The 14338-nt window shown below is 40.3% G+C and overlaps 1 protein-coding gene and 1 long non-coding RNA gene across 5 annotated transcripts in view; both read left to right on the forward strand.

Moving 5' to 3' along the window:
• Positions 1-14338, forward strand: part of LOC131105876 (uncharacterized) — a 265039-nt gene that overhangs the window by 207247 nt on the left and 43454 nt on the right. The gene's annotated exons all lie outside the window — the stretch shown is intronic.
• Positions 1-14338, forward strand: part of mdfi (MyoD family inhibitor) — a 58551-nt gene that overhangs the window by 7332 nt on the left and 36881 nt on the right. For 3 of the 4 annotated variants that reach the window (XM_078798444.1, XM_058055080.2, XM_058055082.2), the window contains exon 3: positions 6543-6677. In XM_078798444.1, the coding sequence (XP_078654570.1) occupies positions 6543-6677 (135 nt within the window). Of the gene's footprint in view, positions 1-6542; positions 6678-8122; positions 8305-14338 lie in introns of those variants that run through there. The other variant, XM_078798445.1, reaches the window with a different exon arrangement.

The following is a 14338-nucleotide window of genomic DNA, read 5'->3' on the forward strand; positions in this document are numbered from 1 at the left end:
GTATGACTTTTTCCTTTGCTCATGCATCATCAAATACGGTCATCCCTCACAAAGTCCATCCATTCATTCATTTTCTACCACTTATCCTCACGAGGGTTGCGGAGGGGTGCTGGAGCCTATCCCAGCTGTCTTCAGACGAAAGACGGGCTACACCCTGGACTGGTCGCCAGCCAATCACAGGGCACATATAGACAAACAACCCAAACCCGGGTCTACTAGCTGTGTGGCCTGTGGGTTAACCACTCAGTCACCGTAACAATCATTATTAATTCAACTCAGAAACATTGATCATTTATGATTTTTTTTTTTTTTTGAGAATATGGCCAGAGAGAAATAAACCACAAAATACTGCGAGGGACAAATTTTAATTGTTAGTTTGTTCGGGTTCCAGAAAAAGCAAAAAACAGCAGTCAAAAATAACCATTAGCCTTGTCCAAACTGGGTAAATGGACGGCCTCTCTTAAGAATTAATATAATCTTCATCTTTATTTCGTTCATTTAGAGGTTACATAGTTATTTGGTCATCTAAACATCTGTTTATCGACACAGACAAAAGTATCCAAACACACTTTAAGTCAATTAACCCATAGATGTACTTCATTAATCCTGTGAAGACAATGAAGACCAATCAGGACTTGGACTAAACTCCTTACAATATTCCCCCCAAATCCTAATTGTATAGCCTCCAATATCGTGGGAACAGTTAGGAGACCATTTGTGTTCCAGCCTGTATCGTACCAGAGATTGACAACATCATTGTCCCACAAATTAACTTCACAGGCATTTCATTGTGGTTTTTTCCAGTGATGGCGCTTGCATGTAAACATACAGGCAGACTGCATATAAAACTGTGTCTGCTTTTAGGACCTACCCAAGAACTACCAATTTGGAACCAGGTTTTGGTTTTCAGTCTTAAATCATAGCGTGTTGGATGTTAGTAAGGACTTTCAATATAAGGCTACGATGGAGTCATCACCGCTTGGACACTTCAGCCATGATTATATTTACATACATTCATAAATGAATTTGTTTCTTTCTCCAAAAATAAGCTAGAGTCTAAATATTGGTCAATGTTTGATTTCCCCATGCTTGTTTCAGAGTATGTCTCCCCCATGTCGTCTTTCGATGCAACCGTGTGCTTGCTTGTCTGTTTTTAGGCACAGAAGTTCATTGAGGCCGGTCTAATTTGGTTTCCCACCGAGATCGAAATAACCAAGGTGCAATTTGGGGCATTTTTACAGCATATTTGAAGTACTGAAATGTGTGAGCTTTCTTTCCTCGCAAACATTCCCTCTCACACGCACACAAACACGGTAACTAATCACAGACTCCGTCAACATAATGCAGTCTTGGGTTCATATTTGTATGGCTTATCTGCTCTCGATTCAAGTTGACTGATGCAACTGAAGACTTTATCCATCTTTGATGTTATTTGAATCCCCTTAAATCGGCGTCAGTATTCTCAAGACAGCCAGTTCTGCAAAATGTTTTTTCTCAGCATTCCCATTTTTTTCTGGCTTTTCTGGTGAATTGTGTTATGTTTTCTGTGGTGAATGGAAGAAGCATTTCCTTCCTCAACCAAGGACTCTGTAACTCTTTTACAGATGTATATTCTCACTCCCCCAAAATAAGAAGCTCATGTCCGTGTCGTTTACATGAGGTTGCTGTTGTATCGATTGGAGAATTGCTGCTGCATGTTTGGAAGGCTATTTGTTTCTGTTGTGTAGTGTTAGCATAACTTGCCTGGGACTTGCTGCGCTCTTCTACAGGGTCAGGAAAATTATCTGACACATTTGTAGGTTAAATAAAAGGCAAATAAAGTAAAGAAACAATATCATATGACACATTTGTAGGTTAAATAAAAGGCAAATAAAGTAAAGAAACAATATCATCTGACACATTTGTAGGTTAAATAAAAGGCAAATAAAGTAAAGAAACAAAATCATCTGACACATTTGTATGTTAAATAAAAGGCAAATAAAGTAAAGAAACAAAATCATCTGACACATTTGTAGGTTAAATAAAAGGCAAATAAAGTAAAGAAACAAAATCATCTGACACATTTGTCGGTTAAATAAAAGGCAAATAAAGTAAAGAAACAAAATCATCTGACATATTTGTAGGTTAAATAAAAGGCAAATAAAGTAAAGAAACAAAATCATCTGACATATTTGTCGGTTAAATAAAAGGCAAATAAAGTAAAGAAACAAAATTATCTGACATATTTGTAGGTTAAATAAAAGGCAAATAAAGTAAAGAGACAAAATCATCTGACACATTTGTAGGTTAAATAAAAGGCAAATAAAGTAAAGTAACAAGAAAGTGTTTTTATTTTCGAAAGTACATATAATGCCATTCTCTTTCATTATGTTTTAAAAATTAAATCTGTTCCGGCGGTGCGAGGTCGGTTGGTTGATTTTCGTTTCAATGCAGATCCAGTAGCTCTGAAGTTGGTAACCCCTAACAAGATGGTGTTCCAGCTGGTACGGGATCATGTCTACCAAGATTGAAGTGCAAACGCAATGCTTGTTGTAATGAAAAACATTCTAAAGAATCAAAGCAAATTTTTTTCGAAAATTAAAACACTGTTTTGTTTCTTTACTCTATTTGCCTTTTATTTAACCTACAAATGTGTCAGATCGTTACAAGCGAGAGTGAAATTCATTCCCAATTCCCAGCAGGCTGTTTCTCCGATTGAGTTGTGCTTGTCTGAAAGAGTCAAAACAGCAAACAGAATGTAACGAATTCTGGTTGTTAAGACTCGAGGCAGACAAATGTCAGAGACAAAGTAACACAATTAAGGCTTTTAAGGGCAGACAGGTTTAGTCTTAATGAGCTTACACAGTTTTATTCCCTTAACAGCTATAATCTCTGCTTTTGGACATGGCCCAGTGCAGTGATATACGGTCATGTGTTTGTGTGTGTTCATGTGTTTGCTCGACAATTGTTTGCACTTTTGTTTTCAGTATGTATATTGTTGGATTCTGATTTTTTTTTAAATTGTCCATGGCTGAAGTGGTGTGTTTTCTCTTTGCTTGTTCTAGTCAGAATCCTCACTGTTTGTGTGCGGTTTCAATCAGTTCCAGTTATTAACGCTGGCCAAGCCGAAACTACTGCAACATCTCTGCTGACCTTATGCTGCTAAACATGACTAAACATTCTGGTCCGCTTCACTCGTATCTCTTCTTCTAAGTTTTTGCTCTAAATGTGCACTCAAATACCCAAAAGTTGGGGGACCAAATGTCCTGTTTTCACTTTGCACGTCCTGCCATGGCTGTCCTGGGTTGTTTTTTTTCTTATATTTTTTCTTATATTTTATTTATTTGTCCAGTAAGACTTGAAAAGAGAGTTATTATTTTCTTACATGCCGTGTTTCTAGTACAAACAAGGTTATTTTTGCACCATAAAATGCATCAAAGTGATATTATAGTTATTCATTCATTCATTCATTTTCTACCGCTTATCCTCACAAGGGTCGTGGGGGTGCTGGAGCCTATCCCAGCTGTCTTCCGGCGAGAGGCGGGGTACACCCTGGACTGGTGGCCAGCCAATCACAGTGCACATATAGACAAACAACCATTCACACTCACATTCATACCTATGGACAATTTGGAGTGGCCAATTAACCTAGCATGCAAACTCCACACCGAGATGGCCCAGGGTGGGATAGAACTCGGGTCTTCTAGTTGTGATATCTGCGCGCTAACCACTTGTCCACCGTGCAGCCTTCATGCAAACGTTATTATCTCATATAAAATGTTTTATTTTTCACATTTCTGGGTGTCTACAATGGATTCATTAGATTTACAGTCGTTAATTGGTTGAAAATCCGGATACATGAATTTCAGAACTGGAATTCCGCAGCAGAGGATTGAACCAACTACCTTCAGGTTGGGAGGCAACCACTCCAGCACCCTCCAATGATTGCGATTATTCTTATGACAAACCACGGTTAGTATAAGTGGTACACATATTGACAGACAATTCCACATGAATGAACCCCGAACAGGAAAATGATAATTGAAAAAGAATGACTACGTAGATGATGGTGTGAAATTCTGCCCTTCTGCAGCCAGCTGAGATCCCGGTGAGAGGAACAGGAAGCTGTGCTCTCCTGCTGCTAGTTCAGGATATATCACATCATTTGCATCTGCTCATATAGTAGCCTCTGTGTATCAGTGTGTGTGTGTGTTATCCATATGTTTTTGCTTTAATAGCTGTGTTTACCAGGAAACTAAATTCCTCTGCATCGCCCTTCAGGGGCTCACACAGGAGCACATGCTGCAAGCACACATGAGAACATGTATGTGAACAAACAATGGCGCATACACACAAACTCATGTAAGCATGCAGCCCGGTCTCTTCAGCCTTTCTTGATTGTTCTGGTCTGATTCGAATTAGAGACTCATCGTTCTTAGATCTTAGTAATGGCTCTGAGGTTGAGCGGTTTGGTGGTTTGATGCTGATGCCAGTGAGCAATTGGTTTGAGGGCCTGCTTGGATGGCATTGAGGGCTTTAGTGGGAATGTGTTTAGTTCTCAAGAACTCACTCACAAGACCTTTTAACCCATAATGCTCTCTTGGCAGCGCAGGGTTTGGCCTGGGATTTTTTGAAGCTGTGGTGGTGGGCTGCTTGGGAGCTACTGCGTCATGCCACTGCTGTGTCAGCGTTTTTTTAATGACATGTAGCAATTTTTAATGACTTATTTATTAACTTATTGATTCAAAACATGAACCGAGAAAATTACAGGATGGTTATTTGAACCACTCAGTGTGCTCATTTGTCAATAAATACGGGCGTCCTGTTTGAATTGAACACTTTCTTTGGCGAATCACGTCACCATCATCCGGAGTCCGACGCACACCCTGCCCCCAGTGTTCAACCCCAAATGCCGCACTAATATAAAGCTTTGCAAATCGCCACACATTTTGCAGGGTGCACTATCCCTCTCACAAAGACTGGAAGTCCCACACACGGCAGACATGCTTGTTCTGGATGCTGAAGCATCCAGGAGGGGATCGGCGATACCGTTCTTCTACACTGGTATCGGTCGATACCGATCTGTGGCCGGTCCAAATACATTTTGTATTATTTCACCAATATTGTAATATTACCAGTTTGTATTGTTCTACAGTAAACACTTTTAAATACATGAACGCATCTCTAACTCAACTTCCTCCGCCTCTTTTAATAGATATCATGAGGTATTGCAGGTAGTACTTGTGTAATTGCACTATTTTTTTGCCTTTTAAGTGACCCCTAATTTTGATCTACATGTCATTTTTGATGATATCTTTTGAAGTGAATGTTGAGGAATGCATAGAATTTGACCAAAACAGTAGTTTCATTTGGCAAAATTAATCCAAGCATGACAATGAAGTGGCTTTGATTATGACATAGTGTAGTGTAATACAATAGATTCCATTCCAACGGTCTGTGTGTGGGTTGCGCGGGGGATTGTGCTGACCGAACTGACAACTGACACAAATACACACAGCATAGCATAGTTACATTTCATTGGGGAACATAATTGTTGGGGAAACACTGTATTGTTGCCTGTTATGGCCATTTATCAATATATTCATATTGCTATGTCTGACAGCAGTTTTGTTTTTTTTTGCATCTCCAACTGAGACAGCATTGCAAAGACTTTCCATAGATTGAAGTGTGAACTTGGGCTATTCCAGCTATTGGAGGGAATGAATTTGAAGCAAAGGTGGAGGGAATGTGAATTTGAAGGTGAGAGGCGAAGGGACAGAGACGGGAAAACAGATAGAGAAGTGAGTTGGAGTAGCTAAAATAAATAAACATAGCCGGGAAGTGTTGAGTCCATGCACAGGACGTGGTTTGGCTAGTGTGTGTGTGTGCATACGTGAGTGTATGTGTGTGTTTATCAAACCCAGCTGGCACCCATTTGCCTCGGAATGAGTCTGCACCTCTCAGAGGCCCTAGCTTGCCCTGCTTTGAAGGCCTCTGTGCTGTGTATATGCACATACGTGTGTGTGTGTGTGTGTGCGCATAATAACAGCTTCATTAGAGGAGCCTGTGGTGCCAGTGAACACATAAAACACCCTACCATGCTGTATATGTATTTTTTTTATACTATATGTATATTATGTGTTCTCCTTCTATATGATTTTAACACACACATACGTACACGCACTTACACCGACACACTCATAGAGCCACAAGATTTCAGGTTACACAAATGTGCACGGAGACCCCTGAACAGTCCCAGGGGGTTGGCTATAACGACTTCCAGATGCAAGTTCAGGACAGAAAGCGCACCAACACAGACAAAATCTTCTGCTTTGTTGAAGTCAGCAAGACTGCTTTTTAAATTAATGAAGTGCGTGTGGATGTGAACAACACAAGAGTTGGCATGTTTACTCCAGCGGAGAACACGGCTTCTTAATCATCCAGATACGGCCAAGAACAGCAGCTACGCATGCAGAAAGAGATGAGAATCACCTTCAAAATAAAGTTCATTTGAAATGTTAATGCTTTTACTGTCATTTACAGTGTATGTGTTTGTTTTTCAGATGTGGCCAACATCTACACTGAGCCCCTCATATTGAGGTCAGATCCCCCAGAGAGGTCACAAGGCGAGGACGGAGGCAAGTGTAACAGCAGCCTCTCGCACTCGGAACTTACAACACCCAGCAGGAGTATCACAAGTGAGTAAATAGCGCATTCTCACGCACACACTCAAACACAGACGCACAAATGGAGCGAGACGAGTGAGAATTGTGTTTCCATTACATATCATCAGGTTGAATGAGTCACATTGTCCTGACCTTTAACAAATAGCCCTGCAGAAAAATCCACGTTGGCAGCCAAGTATGGTTTAAGTTCCTGATTTCTGTACACAAACAAGTTAGCGTCCAAATCAGCACATTTCCCTCCTTTTCTTCTTCCTTTTGCTACTCCGGGGTGAATGCAAACTCGTTTTGTCGTTACCTTGACAACTAGGTAAATGTGAGTGCCACTGTGAAATGTGCTTCCATTTGTAGGTCTCATTTAATTTTTCACGGCACATTATATTATCAGTCAAATCAATATGAATCCTAATTAAATATTAGATTTAATCGGTTGAAAGCCACATGTCTGATGTCACGGTCTCTTCCGGCAGCCTCTCATTTTTGGTTCTTTGATACCTGCTAAGGAACTAGTCACTATTTGCTGCTTTATATGTCATTTAAACAGCATTAAAATGCTACATTGCAAATATTGATATCTGGGTCAGATGAATAAACCATAAAACATAAATGTGAATATGTTGCAGAGTTACAGTTACAGTTGTGCAGCGTTTTTCTGTCCTTGTTAGACCCATTTTGTGCTGCTCTCTGAAGGGAGTAGTTAACAGCATGGTAAGAGATTTTAGTTTTAGTTTAGATTTTTAGATGGGTTTTTTTTAACAATCTGTTAGCCTTATAAAAGGATTAACTTGGATTGGCAGCCACACCAGGAGTTGTTGACAGTTGTTGATAGTAGGCCTCTATGCAAAAAATGTAGATCTTTCTTTGAAAATCATCTGATTCATTTTAATTGTTTGTGAAATGCATGAAAATGTGTTTTTCTTTGGAAAACAAAGAAATTTGCAAGTGATCCCAAACTTTTGAGCGGTAGTGTATGTCAATGTCGGGTTTGTGGCTTCCCTCACGAGGACCAGTTTTGCTTTTCTTATTGGGAGTCTCAGCACCGCTCAGACTATTTTTTGATCTGCATGTCCGCAACACCTGGTCCTCCCTCGTGAGTCATATTGCTATCAAGCACCACCGCCGCCCATTTCCCCTCCCTTGTATCACAAGTCCAACTTGTCAGCCAGAGAGACTGTCTCCCATTCTGTGGAGCTCGGCTACGCCCACTGTATCAAAGGCAAAGGTTGCACAATTATGCTGCCATTACGCCACCATTGATGTATATTTGTCTTGCTCTCGTTCCAGTTTGAAATAAGGCAAATAAACCCAATAGCTCTACTGTGTCATTTGCTGACTTGGGTCCACGGTAATAACACCCACAGCTATGGCGCTACAGTAAGTCTTTTGATGATTGGCCTCTAACACCCTACAAAAATCCAAATGCTTCACATTGTCTAAATTTGCCTTCCTTGCCCTTCGAGAACAAACGAGGACTGGGACTAAAGTTGAGTAAGTTGTTATTTGAGCTGGTGTTAGTGAAGCATGTGCATTTGTTTCCTGGAATCCAGTGACGGGCGACACGCACATCCGAACCTGCCCTTTGGTAATAGCTACTTTGTGGCAACCGCCCGACCCGCAGCACAGTCGGGAAGCGTACAACTAGGTGAATGGCGAGTGGGTGAGTGGGTGTGTGAATGTCTGCTGTCTCGGTCGGTGGTTTTGCCTCTACCTGTTCTGTCTGCTACTTTCAGGACTATTACGGTGCTGGTTTGAGTCCTGTAGCTGTGACTTTCTTTACATGGCAATAAAATCTATGGAACCCGCTGGCTCCATATGGCGTGCAGAGAGTTATGCAACGTGGGCTTGGTCCAGACTTTTCCCAGGTGAACATGTTTTCAAGACACATCAAATGACTCAGGTCTATGCTGAGGTCACGGTGATGTTAGATGTGTGTGCTATTTACGTACGAATGAGCGTGAAGAAACAGAAGCAAAAACAGAAGATTTCGCCCCACTGACGTTGTGTCTCTCTGTGATGACATCACAACCCGGGCATGTGTCTGGCCCGGAGCCCGTGACGAGCTGTCTGTTAGCATATGAGTGTGAGTCAGACTTCTACACTCCTTGTTAGTGATGTCAGGAACATGGACTGCATGCTTTGACGTCACAGACACAGCACGATGTCCATGTGTTGACGGCGAAATAATGCCACTTGTAATTCACCTCATGCGGGTACACATTAGTATTTATTACACAAGACCAACATTAAAAAAATGCAGTTTTTCTTCTGCTTCCTCCCTGATCCATGCTGTACTTTAACGAGGAAACTGGTAGTTTCTGTACAATCCCGCTGACAACGCAGACGATGTCTTTAGCAAAAATGATGACAGATATCGTGTTTATTTTAAGCATCTTGTCATCACTCGGTGTTGAATGTGTCCTTGGTGGATAATCTGGCGAGATGGTGACATTTCCTGTTACAGGCTAGCCTCAGTGCTGAAATTCTACTCAAGGATACTTCGTTTGCTACAAGTACTCAGTACAGATTGCACCAGTTCCAAGATGGGAAGGTATTATTGATGAATAACCTGAGGTATTAAACGCAGTATCCTAAATCCGTGAAGGTGTACCTCAAATTATGACCTCAAATAAAACCACAGTCTTTTACAATATGGCCTGAAAATTATAGTGTATATAATTCTTCTTTCCCCATCCTTCTTGTCCTTTTTTACCCGTATTGATATATAAACAAGGGGTCTTTGTCTTACGTCAGACTAAAATATGACAATATTTCTCATTCAGAAAAAAACAGTCTTGTGGGCACTAGGCCCGAGATGATAATAAATGGATTAATTACACAGTAAATGAAAATGAACTTGCTAATTGCGCCAGCCTAAATACAGTACATTACATTGTATTTCATGGTTCACTCTGTGTATTGGTTTCATCATCTTGATGCATAGAACAACGGCATGAACGGAACGAACCCTTTCATCAGTCAGTCTCTTTGTCAGAGTCACTACCATACACACAGAGTGTTGCCGGGGCTACGATATTTTACCACCATACGTCCCCTTATTTCCGAATACATAGTCACTACTACTACTACAATACTATGTCTGCCTTATATTACTGCTAGCAACTTTGAGTCTGGTATTACCATCAGTGATTGGGAGTACACCGGGAGGGGAAGAGTGTGGGGTAAATTTAAGGTTCACACAAAAACATGACAAAATATTCAACCTATTAAGTAAAATAAAGTAAAATTTATAAAGTAAAATAAAGTAAAATCTGCTCATCAGATGTGGCCTCCTCCTCAGTCAACAACTTTCATTGTTGAACAGTTTTGCCCTGATCGACCAATCAAGAAAGGGGGCCTGCCAATAGCGCTGATCAACCAATCAGAACTGGGGGCCTGCAAGCTGGCCTCGAGGGTCGAATCAGAAGCTTGACTGTCTAAGAAAAACAAAAAAAAAACAGGCCCACTGCTGATAGTGTATGATGGTCTATAGGTTATCCCCGGTGGTCTAGTGGGTAGTCTTTGCCGCTCTCACCGCTGTGGCCCGCGTTCGATTCCCATCAGGGAACTTGCATTTGTTCATATATTTAATTTCATATTATCTTGCAAACTGTATTTGTATATAACCCTGGGTAAAATTGTTAATTTGTTAATACTTGGGTTGTTTATATTGCTTATTTTTATATTGTGTATTTTGTACTGCTTAACTGATTTTGCTGTCTTGCTGCTGTGCAATGCAAATTTCCCCACTGAGGGACGAATCTTATCTTATCTTATCTTATCTTATATGTGACAGAGACCAGCGCCCCTGATTCTGAAGGTCCTGGGCAGATTACATAAAAGCTGAAGCAGAAATCTGATTGTTTTGAACTACAGTTCAGTGCTTTTGGTAATGGTTAGGCCAGCAGAGAAAGCCTTGCTGGCCCTGACAGCCCACCACTGCTGTATTCACACTAGCACCTTCAGTTAGTTTTAATCGCAGTTTTTTTTTCCCCCCCTCATGGTCGGTTTAACCAAATATGTCTAGCACGTGTGCGGTTAGCGTGTCATCACGTGAATGAGGATAATTTGCTCAAGACGCCCCTTGAAGGTGTGAAAGCAGCCTTAAGATAGCTGCGACAGCGAAGGCTTGTCTTTGGTGGGTTAATATTTTTGGTTATGAAAAAATGCTGCTGTGTGTCATGTCTCTCTTGCATGCCCAATGTCTTTTTATTCTTGGCTATAATACAGGCCTAACCCTCTTCCTCTTATGTTTGCACAATATTTCCATTCACTTGTCAAGTGGCATTCACTCAAGTGGGTCAAATATTACAAAAAAATACTGTAGTTGCTCGGTTGAAATGAATAAGTTTTGAATGTCAAAAATCACAAGAAAAGCCCTTCCAGAAAATGTACTTATTTGGATAATGGTTGGTCTTTTTCGCCAGCTAATATATACACCCTTGAAGTGTAGTTGTCCATTTAGTACATGATGCAGAGCAAAATACAGAACTAACATCTGTGATTTTCTTGGATTAGAAAACACTCCGCTGTCCAACATGTGCAGGCATGAACGTGTCAGTCAAACGGCACACCGGTCACATGTTGTTGTGTGTAAATACTTCAACAAGTTGTCAAGAATAATAGAACACTAACACATCTTCTCACAGGTTATACATTGCGTGTTTGCTTTGCTTGTACAAAGAGGTCAGTACTCGACTACTGCAGTAATGTTTCTATAGGCGGGGGTAAAAGTATTTGCAGCGTGGTTGTTTCGGTTCACTGCGTTTGGTACTCATATGACGAGAACTGGTGCTCGGGCAAGAACAAGCCTCAGCAACCGTTTCAATAGATCTATAATGTATACCTTATTATATGACACGTCATGTAGGATTTCTTATTTATGGATGGAATATTTTTGTAGTTAGAGCATAGAAAACCTGTTCACGACCTTCTAAATATGTTGTTTAACTATATCGGATCAATAACATTTAACAATATAGTCACCTTTACGCGTGTATTAACCAATATAGTAGTCATAATTAGAGTAAATAAGTCATTAAGAGCATAAATAAGAGGCAACATGTTTCCTAATGGAGTTGAGTTGCAGGCGGATGAATGGATGTTTGATTTGCTTCAATATGCAATAATATTTTTGACTAGTAATAGGCGGTATTCAATTTATTAATTCATATTTTTTTTTTAAAAACGTGAGTGAATCCGTGAAATTTTAACCACGGAATAGCGACAGAGGGCAATATGCAGTATTTAACTTTATTTAGGTGTATTTTAACTATAGACAAACATAAACATGGAGATTATTAACAATATTTTTATTCAGTAAAGCGGCAACCGGGTGGCCGAAGTGCATGCATGGGTTTTCTCCGGGTACTCCGGTTTCCTCCCACATTCCAAAAACATGCTAGGTTAATTAGCGACTCCAAATTGTCCATAGGTATGAATGTGAGTGTGAATGGTTGTTTGTCTATATGTGCCCTGTGATTGGCTGGCCACCAGTCCAGGGGTGTACCCCGCCTCTCGTCCGAAGTCAGCTGGGATAGGCTCCAGCACCCCCGCGACCCTGGTGAGGATAAGCGGTAGAAAATGAATGAATGATTTTCCTAAATCCAGCTATACTCCCCTACCACCCCTACTGTATCTGGACTATGACCCAACCATCTACCCTGGTTTCTGTAGTACAGTATAATCAGCACCCACAATAAAAAGAGGTCTCATTAACATTGCAATGTTGTGCGAAGGGTTTTATAGCATCCAGAAATGTGTGAAATTCTCTTTGAAGATAGTTTTAAATAGTGTTTTACAGCACCGACCCTTGCAGTTTTATGCTTGCCAACGTTTAAAAAGACCAAAAAAAAAAAAAAAGGCGGTAAGACTGAGGAGGTGAGATGTTGGAAGGGAGGTCGTCCTGTTAATATTTTCCTTCATTGTGCCTAAAAATGTTCAAGAATTTAAAAATTTGAAGTTTCCTGTGCATTGCACACGGTTCGGTTCAGGGCAAAATATAGCAAAGCGTTCTCAAGTTGATGAAGTCAATGCTTTTTTTGGCATTGACGCAATACATTGAAAAGACAGTTCAATACGATCTAATTGCTGGTTGTTGTATTGAGTAACTTTTATCATACGCATAATATGCCAGGTGAGATATACTGAATCAGAATCAGAATCGCCTTTATTGTCATTGTATTGCATACAACGGAATTTGAGAAAGTTTGTAGAAAGTAAAAATAAGAATAAGGAAAAGGATAAAAATAAAACAAGAAATAACAATATGAATATAAAACTGACAGGTGCTATTCAAAATAAGTGTAAATATATGTACATCAAAAACAATAACAAGATTTGCAGTAACCAAAATGTGGAATTTCAGTCAACTAAATGTAGTAAAGGGCTGCACGGTGGTCGAGTGGTTAGCGCGCAGACCTCACAGCTAGGAGACCAGAGTTCAATTCCACCCTTGGCCATCTCTGTATGTTCTCCCCGTGCATGCGTGGGTTTTCTCCGGGTACTCCGGTTTCCTCCCACATTCCAAAAACATGCTAGGTTAATTAGCCGCTCCAAATTGTCCATAGGTATGAATGTGAGTGTGAATGGTTGTTTGTCTATATGTGCCCTGTGATTGGCTGGCCACCAGTCCAGGGTGTGTACCCTGAAGACAGCTGGGATAGGCTCCAGCACTCCCTGCGACGCTCGTGAGGATAAGCGGTAGAAAATGAATGAATAAATAATATGCCAGGTGAGATACACTGTGGTTGTCTACTAGTTTTCTACAATGCTCCTCTGCTTAGTGCTTCAACAAATTCACCAACTTAATGAAACATAGTTATCTTGCTAACTGGTTCCAATCGGGAATTGAACGCGTCTCTGGGCTAAGTACAGGGTAGCTGAAATATACCCAAAAAGGAGGTAGAGGGTGTGGGTGCGTGAATAAGGAGGGTGTGTGAGGACGAGCATGGTGTGCTTTTACCGTTTGTGACTCATTTGATTGCTCATTCTGGCCTGGCACATCATGCATAATAATTAGTAATAATATAGCATAATAAATGCGCATGCAATTGAACATTGGGGTAAAGCAGCGCGTGTCGCTCCCCAATGTCATCATGTCAACACCATCCGTCTCCTGAAGTTGCTGTTATTTTTAACCGCTGCTGAATCACTGTTTATGAGTCACGCCTGTGCAAGTCCTCCTGCTCCAGATATCTTCAAACACCGAACCGTTTCTTCCTTCTCTTTTTTTTTGCTCGCTTTATGTCGCTCCCATTCTCAATTTCAGACAAAGGGACCTTGTGTGTGTTATTTTTTTGCCTTCACGTGTTCATGCGTGCATATATTTGTATGTATTTTATGTCAAGTGCCTCTAACCCAGGGGTGGGCAAACTTTTTGACTTGTGGGCCCCATTGATTTAACAACATTGACGGGGGGGGCCAGACTATATAATATTTTACATGTAACGGTCCATTTTTACACGTATATTTCACACACGTTTTACATGTAAAAGTGTTATGCAATCTGCTATATGTGCACTTTGAGATTATATATTTGATGTAAAGTGTGTTCTAAATTAAATGTATTATAATAATAATAATTATTATTATTTTTAAATATTTTTTATTTAGTATTATTAATATTAATTAATATTATTAATGTTTTTTAATGTTGTGATTAATTAATATTATTAATA

Source organism: Doryrhamphus excisus, linkage group LG18, assembly GCF_037039965.1.
Source record: "Doryrhamphus excisus strain RoL-2023G ecotype Guam linkage group LG18, RoL_Dexc_Guam_v1.1, whole genome shotgun sequence".
Taxonomy (NCBI): domain Eukaryota; kingdom Metazoa; phylum Chordata; class Actinopteri; order Syngnathiformes; family Syngnathidae; genus Doryrhamphus; species Doryrhamphus excisus.